Below are 15,496 nucleotides of genomic sequence, written 5' to 3'. Positions count from 1 at the left end.
GCTTAGTCCAACAGGTAGGTAATCTATTGCAATAGATAACTTGTTGGAACTACTTAAAAGGTAATGAAAACTATTGATTACAACAGCTATTGGATAAGTGGTATTGTCGAAAAAAGCAACAGATATACCCAGTTGAGAAATTGAACTAAAAATTATAATTTCTATGAAGTAATGTCCAATGATATATGAACAAAATTTAATCTAAAATTTGGTCTAGTAGCAACAATAGCGACAACAACAATACTAATGGTACGACAAGCAGCAGTAGAGGAAGATGATGAACAAGAAGAAGATGATGAAGAAGAAAAGAAAAGCAGCAAGAACAATGAACAACAATAGAACAATGCACCAAAAGCAAAGAGAGAGAAACAAGAGCAGCAACCACGTTTTTTTTCCCTCTATTTTTAGTTATTAGGTCTATTTTTAGTTATTAGGGTTTTATATTGGACCGAAGTGTAAAATAAAAAATTTGAGTGCAATTCTCGCACATGGGTCAAAATTTCTTAATCCATCATTTGATTTTTGTCACCCACACTCAACAATTACGACTTGAGTATCACTCTTAATTAATTTGTCCCAAGTAACATATATTATTTCAAAATTAGATAATATATAGAAAAGAATATATATATATATATATATATAAAAAAAAAAAATTGATCAACTATCAAAATTTTATTTGTACCACAGTAGGAACAAAGAGACTTCATACTTTATTGAAAAACGATGAAAAAAATATTATAAATCACACATTTTAAAAAATTTAAAAGATATAAAATATTTGATTGACAATCAAAATTATATCAGTCTCTTAAATTGAAATAGAAGAAAAAATATTATAAATCACAATAATAAAAAACTTAAATTATTTTAATGATTGATTATCCAAATTCTATTTGTGAGACAAAAAAAATAACATAGGAACCGTGCTAACACTGGCCCGTCAATATCTAGTTAAGAGAAGAAGCTCGACACTGCCACAACCCGTGATGGAGTAGCTTTTAACATCAAAGATAATTCGGACATGGGAAAGAGAAACCAAGACCAGCTAGCTATTTTCTGAACATGAGTACTAATTCAAATACAAAATATTCTAAACACCAATGATGGAAGATCTTAAGTAAAAAAGAAAAAAAAAAAAGATCAAAGTTTTCTCTGTTCATACACGCTGCTTCTTTCCAGGTTGTATTTCCCCGTCCTCAAGCGCTTCACCTTTATCTTTGTCCATCTTCTTTCTGGTGAGTATTTTGTTTATCTTATGCAGCTCATTGGTAAGCTTCTGGTCTTTGTTTTGTTTCCTCGTCTTCCTACCATCCTGCATCTTCACTCCAAACTGGAATGCAGCTTTGGGCATTGCTTCCTTCTGCTCATTGTATGTTGCCCACTCCTCTTCTGTCTCAAAGTCCCATCGATGAAGCCGGCCTTTTGCCTGTAGAAAAATATTCTTTTATCAAATATTATCCATCACAATAGTGGTTCTCACTGATAACACCACGTCAAGAAAACTTGCAATTGATTTCACCGATAAGTATCATCATTTAAGCATATAAATAAAAGAAATCCGAACAACTTTTTTTATCAAGAAAAAGAATTAGCACATCATGTAGGTTCAAAATGATGAAAGGGTAAACCAAGGTATGACGTGTGAAGAAGTGGACTTCATATTCAGAGAGAACAAATATCACTTACGCGTCCACCCATGTCCATTTTTGTCAAATCAGCTTCGTCATCACTGTCAACAATCTCACGATTGTACTCTTGGTAACCAGGATAGCACTCCGAATAGCTTTCAGAAATAAAGTTAGGATCCTTCTCTCTAGAATCTCTCTCTCTCAGTTGTAGAAGCCTCTGATCATCCCTCTTGAATACTGACCCTAGCCCTCTATCCTTTTCTTCTTGAGTCATAAACTGCGGATCCTGAAGAGCGTTAACATCAGCTTGCATATCATAATTCTGCTGGAGATATTGCTCAGGATAAGCCAGCTGTTCGGAATACGGATAACCTTGCCACTCTGGTTGGTAAACACCAGCTAGCACTTGTGCTTGCACTGCATCATATCCATTCTGGAAAGAGAAAACATATACAACAATCAAAAGATGAATACCAGTTGCAACACATGGGAAAATCTAATTAAGGTAGTAAATACAGTAAAGTCGATACTGGACAAATACGATGAGAGCACCCAACTTCATCGGTTCTTTGGAGAAATGTAGGAGAAAGTAGGCAAATTTTGTTGTAAAATATTGTTAGGCCTTTTTTAACAGGAATGGTCTACTCATGCCTTAAAACTCAAAACTGACTCACCGCATCTTGCCAACCATGAGAAGGCTCGGATGGAGGTACTGGTCCATAGGCAGGTTCACTGAAATATGAGGTCCTCTCTTTGTTTCGAGGAGATTCTTCCATGTCCTCCGATACAGGACTTTGACCCATATCTCCAGCAGGAATGGAGTAGTCAACGCCTTCCCCTATGAAGATATCGTCGTCTTCACGTCTAGCAACAGCAGGTCCTTGATTCTCTCTTCTTTCTGAATGGTTCTTTTTAGGAAGTTGTGCAGATGGAGGCACAGCTTCTTTATCATTTTGGCTCTTTGATGCATCCAACTTCGATACTTCGTCATAACCATTGGTTATGACTGTCTTGCCTGCTCAATATTAAAAACTATTGTCAGAACACAGAGCAAAGGAACCAGAAGAGCAGCTCCTAATAAATGAAGAAAAGAGATTAACACCTTCCCCCACCCCCACCACAAATAAAAAAAAAGGCAAAGGGAAAAAACCAGCTCTTTATTAATGAATCGGAAACAAAGAAAATCCAAAGCCTAAAGAAAAAGGAAAAGGAAGCAAAATATAGTTTGCATGGGAAACACATAATAATACTTCAGAGAACCAAAATGCATTTGTTTAGTCTCCATGTCAATATGGAATGATATTACATATTACCTATGTATCTAGTTATCAACTACCTTCACAACCCATGCGACATTTTCTTTAAGTTTCACCCTGTGCCCCCATGTCGAAGAATAAAGCCCACATTCTATCCCGCCTACAAACATTCTATTCCTTCTGTCCCAATTTATGTCGCACCTTTTCTTTTTAGTCTATCCCAAAAAAAATGTCACCTTTCTATAATTAGAAACAACTTAAACTTTAAAATTTCCCTTCTAAGGTTTACTTAAGACAACAAATTTCAAAACTCTTCCTTTTATTCTTAAAATTTGTGACAAGTCAAACCGTGTCACATAAATTGGGACGGAGGGAGTACTTCATTATAGGAAACCAGGCCCAAATTCACTTCTGTAAGCAAGTAGGCAAACCAAAAGCATGCAGCGGCACCAATCAGAAATTAGAGAAAAGGTTTCCATAAAATAAACTGGATATATAAGAATCTACATCACATTCAAACTCAAGAGTAATTTTAGAAAATACAAGTAAAGGTTTAGAAGGAATGAACGCTAAGCACCTTTGCCATCTTTTTCCTTCTTCTTCTTCTTGAGAACTTTTCCTGATGATCCAAGGCGGAGATAGGACATGATTTTAGCTATTCGGTCTAGAACAGAACCATCAACACTGACTGTAACCATTTCCTGGAAATGGGGTAACCCATTTAGATGGAAAAATCAGGAAGAAATTGCCCGACAGTAGTGGAATATGTGGAATAACAACATACCCAGTGTATTCCCATCAAGTGGGGTCTAGGGAGGGGAAAGTGTACGCAGTCCATACCACTACCTCAGATGAAGGAGAGAGGCTGTTTCTGATAGACTCCCGGCTCAGGACAGATAACAATATAAAAAACAAAACACATAAAAGCAAGCAACAACAAGGGATATCACACCACTAGATAGTAACGGAAAATAACGCAAACAAGGCACGCACAAGGTAATACTATAAAATATCTATTCAAAAGACATAGATATCACCCATACACCACGAACAAGATATTAAAGGCACAGCTGCAGACAGAGCACTCTTCTCTATACACTAACACTCTACCCTAATCCACATCTTCCACACCTTCCAAATCAAGGGTCATGTCCTCCGTAAGTTGTAATTGTTCCATGTCATGTTTAATTACCTCCCTCCAATACTTGTTCGCCCTACCTCTACCCCATCTAAAACTATTCATAGCCAGCCTCTCACACCAACATACTGGAACATCCGTGGCCCTCCTCATCATATGCCCGAACTATCATAACCTCACTTCCTGCATCTTGTACTCCACCGAAGCCACTCACATCTTCCCCCAAATAATCTCATTTCTAATCCTATCCCTCTTGATAAGTCCACACATCTATCGCAACATCCTCGTATCCGTCACCTTCAACTTCTGGATATGGGAGTTTTTAACTAGCCAACACTACACTTCATACAACATAGTCGGTCTACCACTCGATAACTTACCTTTGAACTTAGGAGGCACCTTCTTATCACACAAAACTCCCGAAGCGAGCCTCCATTTCAACCACGCTGCACCAATACGGTGTGTGACATCCTTATCAATCTCCCCATTCCCTTGAATCATAGACCCAAGATACATGAAACTTTCCCTCTTCTGAACGACCTAGGAATCAAGCTTCACCACCACATCTGCGTCGTGCAACAAATCACTAAACTTACATTTCAAGTACTCCGTTTTAATCCTGCTCAACCTAAATCCTTTAGACTCAAGGGTCTGTCTCCAAAGCTCCAACTTACCATTAACTCATCCCCGAGTCTCATCAATCAGTACAATATCATCAGCAAATAACATACACCAAGGCACCTCCCCTGGAATACGCTGCGTCAAAACATCCATCACCAAGGCAAATAAAAATGGGCTAAGAGTCGATCCTTGGTGCAACCCTGTCAAAACCTAAAAATGCTCTGAATCTCTGCCTGTAGTCCTCACACGAGTTTTCGCATCGTCTTACATGTCTTAAATCGACCTAGTGTACGCCACGGGCACCCCTCTAGCCTCGAAGCACCTCAACAGAATCTCCCTGAAAACTTTGTCATACGTCTTCTCAAGACCGATAAACACCATGTGCAAGTCCTTTCACTCTCTAAACTACTCTACTAATCCCCTCACGAGGTAAATGGCCTCGGCAGTCGAGCGATCTGGCATGGCACCGAATTGATTCTCAGAAATAGTCACGATCCTCCTCGGCCTCAACTCTACCACCCTTTCCCAAACCTTTATAATATGACTCAACAACTTGATACCCCTATAGTTGTTGCAACTCTGAATGTCTCCATTATTCTTATATAAAGGAACCATCGTACTCCATCTCCACGCTTCGAGCATTATTGCGTCCTAAAAATAATGTTAAACAATCTTGTCAGCCACTCCAAACATGCCCCGCTAGTGCTCTTTCAAAAATCCACCGAAATCTCGTCTGATCCAGTTGCCCTACCCCTACGCATCCTACGAGTAGCCCCTTGACCTCCTCAACCATGATACGCCTACAATAACCATAATTGCGACACTTCTCTGAGTTCTCCAAGTCCCCAAGCACGAAACCTCTATCCCCTCGTCATTCAAAAATGTCTATGGAAATAGGACTATTATCTCTTCCTAATGAGAGCATCCTCCACCAACACTTTGTCATCCTCCCCCTTGATGCACTTCACTTGGTCAAGGTCACAAGTCTTCCGCTCCCAAACCTTGGCAAGCCTATACAACTTCCTATCCCCGTCTTTCTCTTCTAAAACCACATACAAGCTCTCGAAAACAGCTATCTTCGCTGCTATAACCACTACCTTAGCCTTTTTCCTAGCTAACTTATACTCCTCCTTATTTTTCTGTTTCTCGTCATCTTTGCTCTCCACTAACTTACCATACGCCACCTTCTTAGTCTCCACCTTCCTTTTGAGTTCTTCATTCCACCACCAGTCTCCCCGGTGCTTGCCAGATCGACCTCTCAAAACACCCAACACCTCTCTAGCGGTCTCCCTAACGCAACTAACAGTCGTCTCCCACATACTATCCACATCCTCTCTACTCCTCCAAGCCCCCATAGTTGTCAACTTCTCCTCTATCTCCAATGAACTGGCCAAAGTCAAGCTACCCTACTTAATCCTGAGTCAATCCTCCACACCCCTCTTCTTTCTTCCCTTTCTGATTACCAAGTCCACCACCAGAAGCTTATGTTGGGTCGAAAAAATCTCACCAAGTATGACTTTACAATCTTTACATAACGCTCTATCATCCTTCCTAAGGAGCAAAAAGTCTATCCGAGTTTTGGAAACCAAACTACAAAAGGTAATAAGGTGTTCCTCCTTCAGGAAGCCCAGATTCACTACCCACAACCCAAAAGCCCTAACAAAATTCAAAAGAGAAACTCATTCCGTTCCCCGAAATCGAAACCGCCATGCGCATCATTATAACCTCTCGATAAAGACCCCATATGCCCACTGAAACCCTGTGAGACCCCGTAAAATTTCGATCATTTTATTTTTGACCCTCCTATGTGCGTAATGTTGATTTTTGACTTGAATTATGATTAGGTATGTTGAAAGGGCATTTTGAGGAAGTTTCAAAATTTTCAAAAGGTGTTTGAGGTCATGTTGAAATCCCGAGGCAGTAAGCCTCCGCGATAGTGGCATGCCACGCCACTTAGCTTCCGCGATAAGGGTGTGGCACGAAGGCTAAGCTCCACGATAGCGGCGTGCCACACCGCTATATATTTTTCATCTAGTTTTGTTTTTTCAGCTTGGGGTGGGGACTTTTAGGTCTTTTTCACTTTTAAAATATCATAAATGACCCCCAACCCTATAAAACCCCAAATTTCACTTAGCTTTACATTGTGTTCTCCTCTCATAAATCCCCAAGTCAAGAAACTCAAGGATTTTCATTCTCCGGGCTCCAAACTTCGATTCTTCTTCAAATTCATCTAAATTTCAGGCATGTTGCTCATTCCCAAACTTGTGTTTTACATTGTGGCATTAATTTAATCAATATCATTTTGAATGATGAGTTCGAAATTGGGTTGAGGGTTTTGGATTGTTATTACTTGAATTACTTTTTCCATGTTTTAATTTGATTATTCATGCTTTAATTGATGGTTTTGGGACTGAATTGGTGCATTGTTTTAATAGCTAGAATGGGGGACATGGGTTTTCTCCAAATTGATGAAACTTTGGCTTAATAATGGCATTAACCTCAACCCACATTGTAAACTTGATTTTGAATATAGATATTTGCATAGTTTAACTTGACTTTTGAATCCATTTCATTGCATTAAAGGATAAATAGATGAGTATGGTTTTGGAATGACCTTGGTTTTGAATTTTAAATGAAACTTGGGAGTCTAATGGTTAAATGGACTAGTTTGGCATAATTGAATTAGCTTGCAAGCATATTGGTATGATGATACAATGTTGGTAAATGCCTTAATAAATGACTCTTGGGTTAACAGTTGGTTTATGTGCAAATTGTTTTAATTTGGATTTAAATAAAATTGTGCAGCTCATTATCAAGGTGTAGTGCCGAAGGGACTAACATGGAAACAACGTTTGCCGGCGTTGGGGGTCTATATGACCATGTGTCTGGATACACATTATATTTTGGATGGTGATTTCCTTGGTGTCTTTAGCCTATCCTCGATTACCTTGGTACGTGCGGCTAACACGCACTAGGGCCCTTTCAGTAGGAGGAGTCGGACCCATATAGGTCGTGGATGCCTTTAGGACGGAGCGAGCTACATAGTTCAAGCTAATGGTTTAAACTATTATGTTAATGGAACCTTAACCCTATCTCGACATCCTATATATGTATATAAATGTTGTGTATGTGGTTTTGATTGGTTTTCTTTTTGGCAATGGCATTATTTTATCCCTTTCACCTGAGTTACATGTCAGTGCTCGCTTCACTGACCGTCCCCGAACACTGCATCATTTCATGATGTAGGTTTGAAGGACTTTTCTGTTGCTCCTGTACAGCGTTAGGTGATTCAGTACGTCTGTTGGTCTGTTGTGAAGTGGTGAGCCTCTATCTTTCGAAAAGTCTTGCCATTTCATTAGGTTTCTATTCATATATTAGGAATTGTGAATTCCTTTATATCGTAGTCGGGGGCATGTCCCGACTTAGTGGTATTTCTGGTTTTAGAGGCTTTTGTAGACAAGTATTGGGATTGATGTTTGTTTGCTTTGGATTCTTAGAATTTCTATTCGACTTATCTATTCTTCTTATTATTATTTGGTTGGCTTCCGCTGTTTACATTTATGTGCTCTTGAGGTAAGGATAAGGGGGGTGTCTCCGGCTCATGGTGAGCTTGAGATTATCCATCACGGCCAGGCCCGGGTTCGGGTAGTGACAAATCCCCTCCAACGAAAAGCTTCTCAGAGCTCGGAACGCCTCTCACCATCTCATCCAAAACCTCCTAAAAGACCTTCTCCTCGTCCAAGCCTACTTACATAGCATAGGCATTAATAACATACACCATAGACCCTCAATGACCAACTTAATCGATATCAACCTATCGTTGACCTACCTAATCTCCACCACCTGCCACCTAAGCTCTTCATCTGCTAAGATACCTACCCCATTCCTATGTCTCACGCTACCAGAGTACCACAACTTATACCCATCCACATCCTTCACCTTAGAGCCTACCCATTTAGTTTCCCGAACAAAAGCTATACTAATCCTCCTCATCATAAGAATTTTCACGAGCTCTATGGAATATGTGGAAAAAAGATTAAAAAAAAAAATACCTCAAGGACTGGACAGTCAGCTTTGCTTCTGTGTAGAGTGGTGGGAATATCATTGGAGTATCCACTATCCTGCAATATACACATCAACCATAAGGAAGGAAAAAAGAGACCATGAAAGAAAATATACTCATAGGAAATGCAAAACAAAACCGTTCACATCTTTTTCACTATGCATATGACACATCTGATCACCAAGCTTTTTAGTATTAAAATAATGCAACTCCAACAATTCTAGCATCTAAATCCCAACAACACCCTTCCCCTAGAAAAAGGAAGGCCTTCAAAATATACTTCACAAGGAAAAGACTATTCATCCTGGACATACAAGCTACGGCCATACAAGCTAAACTCTAATGTCCCCCAGCATTTTCCCTTCATTTATTTGGACAAGGAGGGTGGGGTAAGACAAGACAGGAGCTGTACAGATACACTGATTGCACCCTTGGGAGCATCAATAGTTAACTACAATTTTGCACAACAAAAACTATGATTCAATACAAAAATAGAAGCTTCTCAGCTACCTACCACAAGTAGAATTTCTTGTACTATTACATCTTAGGTCTAAGACCACTATAAGAAAACTCAATCAATGGTCTGTGCAAGAAATTTCTTTTCAGGCAAGTAGCTAGAATACATAATATAAGAGCAGAGGAAGTATAAAAGGAAAACATACCATATTAAAAATAAAAGCCATTCGTCCAGGAAGAAACATCTCATTGGTCTTTATAACAGTCTGAGGCTTGATTATCCACTGGTACACTGACTGCAACCCAAAAAACATACTATTCACTGTATTGAAAAATAATAGCACCAAAGCAACAACTATAGATATTTGAGACTGAAATAATTGAAAGAGATAATGCACCTTGGCAGTTGCAGTGCGGAATGACAATTGATGATCTTCCTTTGAACCTCTATTAGCAAAACAGATTAAACAGAATAATTAAACGAACAAGTTCCAGCACCATTGCTTCTTAGACATGGTGTTTAAAAGAACAATTCAATAAAAATGCTCATTACTCTGTATATACACAAAAAGATGTTAGCACAGTCATACACGCAACTCATGATAGTGGTCATCAATCAAGGGTAAACTATGGACGAATATATACAGGAGCATCTACAAAAGAAACCCCTAGCTAAAGCTACTGTCATATGCAATGAAAGCTACAGATGGATCAACTTTAAAAGGGTAGCCTAGTGCACTAAAGCTCCCGCTATATGCAAGGTTTGAGGAAGGACCGAACCACGAGGGTCTATTGTATGCAGCTTTACCTTGCAATTCTGCAAGAGGTTGTTTCCATGGCTGGAACCCATAACCTCCTGGTCACATGGAGCAACTTTACCAGTTATTCCATGGCTCCCCTTCACATGGATCATCTTTTATTAGCAAAAACTTACATGAACAATTCAGGAAACCTTGGAAGGCTCTTGGAGTGTGATACAATCATAAAGAGCACAAGGATTACAAGGTCTTATCAAAGCTTCACACTTCGGATTGTCAAAGGTTCAAGCCTCGGATTTGAAAATGCTTGAAGACGTTTTGGAACCATTACAACGCCTTGTTCAAGTTGAAGATTGGAGAAAAGGTTCTTACACTCCAAAGTCGCCTATACTTGGGATTATTAAGGGCAATATTGTCTTTTGATGGCTCTCTTTTACACTCCAAAGGAGCACCCTTCATTAAGAGTATTTTCGTCATTGTTATGTAATAGTATAAATAAACCTTTTAGCTTTTATTTTTCTTAGACTTTGATGAATTGAAATTGAGTATTACTCATATTTTGTAGCTTTAGTTTTTTAGTTGTAGCTCTTAGAACCAAAACTTGATCCATGAACATTTGCAAGTTAGGGTTTTCACTTGTCTTGGATGATTTGGCAAGAAAGGTGTGCTTGAGGAAATGTGAGTCCTTTGGGTCACCTAAGAGGAAGGTTTGAACTCTTATTTGTGAGGTGTGTTTGAAGATTTGAAACATCTTCTAGTGCTAATCATTGAATAGGAGTAAGGGTCTTTCAATCTATCCTTTAATTTCAAGCATTCTTCTTCTTTATCTCCTTCAAGTGTGTTGATATTCCCTTTGTTTACTTGCTGATTTTTGCATTCTTGTGTCAATCTCGTGCGTTCATAGCCATTTAGGCTATCAGAGTGTCAGTTACTTGTACATTGAGTCATACGTTCAGTTTAAGCAATAAAGTAACAAGGCTGTACCTAGGTTTTCCTTCAATCTCATCTCCAGCATCTGGCTTCTTATCTATTTCACTTCTGACTTTGTGAAGTAAAGCATAATCTAACCCTTTAACCAAATGTGTGTGCTCCACGTCACCTGATATACGATCACATAAAAACGATTGATTAGCTGAAGAGAACAGCAAAATCAAATAGGACATATAGCAAGAGACTAAAACTTCTTAAGAAAATGTTCAGCAGAGATCAGCTGTTGTATGTTGTGATTAACCTCCAAGATACTTGCTCTTCTCAATAGATAATTTCTGAGCATCAGCAGACCTGGAAGTTTAATACAAGAGATTTACAACAAAATTCTCTTTTGTCACCAACAATTACCAAAAAGTGAGGGCAAGATAAAACAAAGAAATTGGCAATGTCTTACAGAATATCAACATTGCCGGGAGGAGCGACAGCATGGAAAGCGCCCAATTCAGTCAGTTCATAATCTGGATTTTGATCTTCTCTTCTTTCTTTAGCTCTGTCTCTGTACTTAGGCAGCTCCGCTTCTTCAGCCTTCTCTTCTCTGTATCAAACAATTAAGGAGCTATTAAATTTCAATTCAGATTCACAAAAATTCGAAAATAAGGACGGGGAAAAAAATTAACTTGTTGCGACGAACTATCTTTTCCTTGTGAATTCGCTTGGAGGAAGACATCGTTGAGACCTTATTCCCAAAATCCCAAGATTAGGGTGAAGAGACCATGAAACCTCTAGGTAGATACGACTAAAACAACTTGACTTTATTCCTTTAAGCAAATAAATATGTTCCTCAACTTTGTTATTCAGAGGGAATATAATTTCGGACCCTAGACAAAAAATAGCATCTATTTTACCTAATTTTTAAAACTATAATTTATATCTCCTCCTTTTTTTCTTGTTCTTTCTTTGCATTTTTTTTCTTTTATCTCTAGCCTTTTTTTTTCTATCCCTAACCACTATTTCTCTTCCTTTTTTTTTATTTTTTCTTATTTTTTTATTTTTTTCTTTTGATTATATTTTATATTTTATATTTTCTAAAAATATAACTACAATAAATACATATGAATAATGAAAAAATTATTATAATTACTTATTATATTTATATTTATCATTATTTTAGTTTTTTTCTTCTCTTTTTTCAATTTTTTGTAATCTTTGATTTTCTTTTATTTTTATTTTCTTTTCTTCTTTTTTGATTCTTTCTTTTCATTTTCGTCTCTCTTCTATCCTTAACTTCTATTTTCTTTTTTTTTTCTTTTTTTCATGCTTTCTTCTTTTTTTCCTATTTTTTTTCTTTTTCTTTCTCTTTTTAATCTCTAAATTTTATTTCTTTGTTTTTTTTCTTTTTTATTTTTGTTAATTTTATTTTTTATATTCTGTTTCTTTTTTCGCTATATTTTATATTTTTTTATAGTTTTAGAAAATATGGCTACATCGAGCATAAACCATTGATGATAACAAAAATATTTTAATAGCTTATTGTGTTTTTATTCGCATCATTATTTATATTTTTGAATTTATTGATGCAATTGTATCTATATTTGAATTTTATAGTTGCGTCTGTATTTGTATTTTGTAATTCACACTTGACAACAACAACAATAAACTCAGTGTATTTCCACATAGTGGGGTCTGAGGGGTAAGATGTACGCAGTCCATACCACTACTTCAAGAGAAGTAGAAAGGTTGTTTCCAATAGACCCCCGGCTCAAGACAAGGAATAATAGACAAATACTTAATAAAGTATGGAACAAGATGTCAAGACAAAAATATGTCACCCACAAGGGATAATAAACAAAGAATAGTAAACACATTCGTAATAAAGCATACAACAAAGTGTCCTAACAACAATAATACATCTACCAAGTAATGTCCTACCCCAACGACTCAAACTGGCACTAGCCTTCTATCTTAATCCGCGCCCTCTAGATCTTCCTATCTAGGGTCATGTCCTCAGTGAGCTGTAACTGCTCTATGTCCCGCCTGATCACCTCTTTCCAATATTTCTTCGGCCTACCCCTACCCCTCCTGAAACTATCCAAACTAAGCTTTTCACACCTATGAACTGGGGCATCTGTGCCCCTCCTTATCACATGCCCGAACCATCTCAATCGGACTTCCCGCATCTTGTCCTCTACCGAAGCCACTCCAACCTTTTCCCGAATAGTCTTATTTTGAACTCTATCACCCCTATTAAGCCCACACATCCAACACAAGATTCGCATTTCCACCACCTTCAATTTTTGAATATGAGAGTTCTTGACTAGCTAATATTCTGCTCCATACAATATGGTCGGCCGGACTCCACCCTGTAGAATTTGTCTTTAAACTTGGGTGGTACCTTCCTATCACACAACACCCCCGAGGTGAGCTTCCACTTCATCTATCCCGCTCCAATATGATGGGAGACATCCTCGTCAATCTCACTATTTCCCTAAACCATAGACCACAAATACTTGAAATTATCCCTCTTACACACCGTCTGGGAATCCAACCTTACTACCACTTTGTCTTCCTGCCTCACGTCGTTAAACTTGCATTCCAAATATTCTTTCTTACTCCTACTTAACCTGAATTCTTTAGACTCAAGGGTTCGTCTCCACACCTTTAATTTATCATTCACACCCCCCACCCCCCACCCCCCGCATCTCATCAATTAAAACTACATCATCTGCAAAAAGCATACACCAAGGCACCTCTCCTTGAATACGCTGCGTCAACACATCCATCACCAAAGCAAACAAAAATGGGCTAAGATTGGAACCCTGATGCAACCCCGTCAAGACAGAAAAATGCTCTGAGTCTCCTCCTGCCATCCTCACCCGAGTCTTAGCTCCATTATACATGTCCTTGATTGCTCTAATATATGCCACCAGTACCCCACTCACCTCCGAGTATCTCCAAAGCACCTCCCTAGGGACTTTGTCATACGCCTTCTCCAAGTCGATAAACACCATGTGCAGATCTCTTTTCCTTTCCTTATACTATTCTACCATTCTCCGCACCAGGTGAATTGCCTCCGTCGTCGAGCATCCGGGCATAAATCCAAACTGATTTTCCGAGATAGCTACTATCCTCCTCAACCTCAACTCGACCACTCTCTCCCAAATCTTCATAGTGTGGCTCAATAACTTAATACCTCTATAGTTATTGCAACTCTAAATGTCACCCTTATTCTTATAAAGAGGGATCATAGTACTCCATCTCCAAGCCTAGGGCATTCTCACCGACTTGAAAATGTCGTTCAATAATTCAGTCAACCACCTTAAGCCAACCTCTCCAGAGAACTTTCAAAAATCCACAGGGATCTCATCAGGCCCCGTCGTGTTTATATTTTATAGTTCGCATTTGTATTTGTATTTTATAGTTCACACTTGCATTTGTATTTTTTAGTTAGCACCATCATTTATATTTTATATAATTCACACTTATATTTTAAAGAACTGTTTTACATTTGTATTTTATAGTTGACAGCATATTGTATTTGTACTTCGTGATTTTATTTTTTTTGTATTTATCGTCTATTTTCATCGATGCACTTGTAATTTTAAAGAACTATTTTGTATTTGTAAGTTGGTCGCATATTGTATTTGTATTTGTAATTTTGTTTGTTTATATTTGAATTTGTAGTTGAAAACATCATTTGTACTTTTAAACCATTGAAAAAGAATAATTATTTTTTTCGACGAACACTTGTATTTATATTCATTGATAGGAAGTGTATTTTATTGATACAAATTGAATAATACAAATACAAATGCGAAATTATACAAATACAAATGTTACATTTGTATTAAATGATACATATTTATACAACTTGAATCATATGCATATAATTGACACTTGTTTATATACAAAATACAAATGATAAATTTGATATATAAATACTAACAATACATTTACATTGAATGACACATTGCATATTTATATATTTTGGAATCAAGAAAATACAATTAATACATATACTTATTTGTACACAAATAAAAATGATAAATTGTATATATTCACAACTAAATTATTCAAATATAAATAATAAATTTATTTAAAATATATAGTATGGTAAAACTAAATATGAAATATAAAACATATAAAATATATAATACAACAACAACAAACGAGAGAAAAAAGAAATTTAAAAAAATGAAAAAAAGGAGAAAGAATGACCCAAAAAAGCAAAACAAGAACAAAACAAGAAAAATAATACAAAAAAAAACTGCAAAGAAAAAGAATGAAAAACACGGAAAAGAAAAAAAAAGAAAGAAAATATAAAAGCGAGAAAAAAATAAAGACAACAGGAAAAGGAAAAAAAATATAAAAGAAAGAGAAATAAAAGATAGAGAAAGAGAGAAAATAAAGGAGAGATGATATACATAGTATTTTATTGACAAGAAGAGGCTATGGATTGATGTTTAGTTACCCCATATAATTTTACCGTCCAACAAATACTGCATATTTATTTTATTAGTTAATAATATTTATTGAATTAATTTTTTTAATACGAGTTTAAAAAATATCTTGTTCATTTTTTTATTCCTCCAGAATCGACTCAAATGATAAAATATAATCTCACTTCTATTTAGTCATAAAATAGA

The 15,496-nt window shown here is 37.0% G+C and overlaps 1 protein-coding gene across 1 annotated transcript; it reads right to left on the bottom strand.

The window, feature by feature from the left end:
• Window positions 1–839: 839 nt before the first annotated feature.
• LOC107877929 (suppressor of mec-8 and unc-52 protein homolog 2) lies at window positions 840–11,766 on the bottom strand. Its single transcript, XM_016724742.2, has 11 exons — window positions 11,531–11,766; window positions 11,308–11,448; window positions 11,155–11,204; window positions 10,908–11,022; window positions 9,564–9,612; window positions 9,372–9,461; window positions 8,699–8,767; window positions 3,465–3,588; window positions 2,306–2,646; window positions 1,690–2,064; window positions 840–1,429 (listed from the first exon to the last, which is right to left on the bottom strand). The coding sequence occupies exons 1-11, from the start codon at window positions 11,578–11,580 to the stop codon at window positions 1,160–1,162; spliced, it is 1,674 nt and encodes a 557-aa protein (XP_016580228.2). The 5' UTR covers window positions 11,581–11,766; the 3' UTR covers window positions 840–1,159.
• Window positions 11,767–15,496: the final 3,730 nt, after the last annotated feature.

Source organism: Capsicum annuum, chromosome 7 (assembly GCF_002878395.1).
Source record: "Capsicum annuum cultivar UCD-10X-F1 chromosome 7, UCD10Xv1.1, whole genome shotgun sequence".
Lineage (NCBI taxonomy): Eukaryota > Viridiplantae > Streptophyta > Magnoliopsida > Solanales > Solanaceae > Capsicum > Capsicum annuum.
The sequence above is the reverse complement of the archived record's forward strand: the minus strand, read 5'-3'. Positions and strand labels throughout refer to the sequence as shown.

Bases quoted from the DNA above. Each gene is read 5' to 3' on its own strand.
- LOC107877929 (XM_016724742.2), bottom strand. From the start codon at position 11,580: ATGTCTTCCTCCAAGCGAATTCACAAGGAAAAGATAGTTCGTCGCAAC. The intron at 11,023-11,154 runs GTTAATCACAAC...ATCGTATATCAG, and splicing joins GAAGAGCAAGTATCTTGGAG to GTGACGTGGAGCACACACAT. The intron at 2,647-3,464 runs GTGCTTAGCGTT...AATATTGAGCAG, and splicing joins GAAGGAAAAAGATGGCAAAG to GCAAGACAGTCATAACCAAT.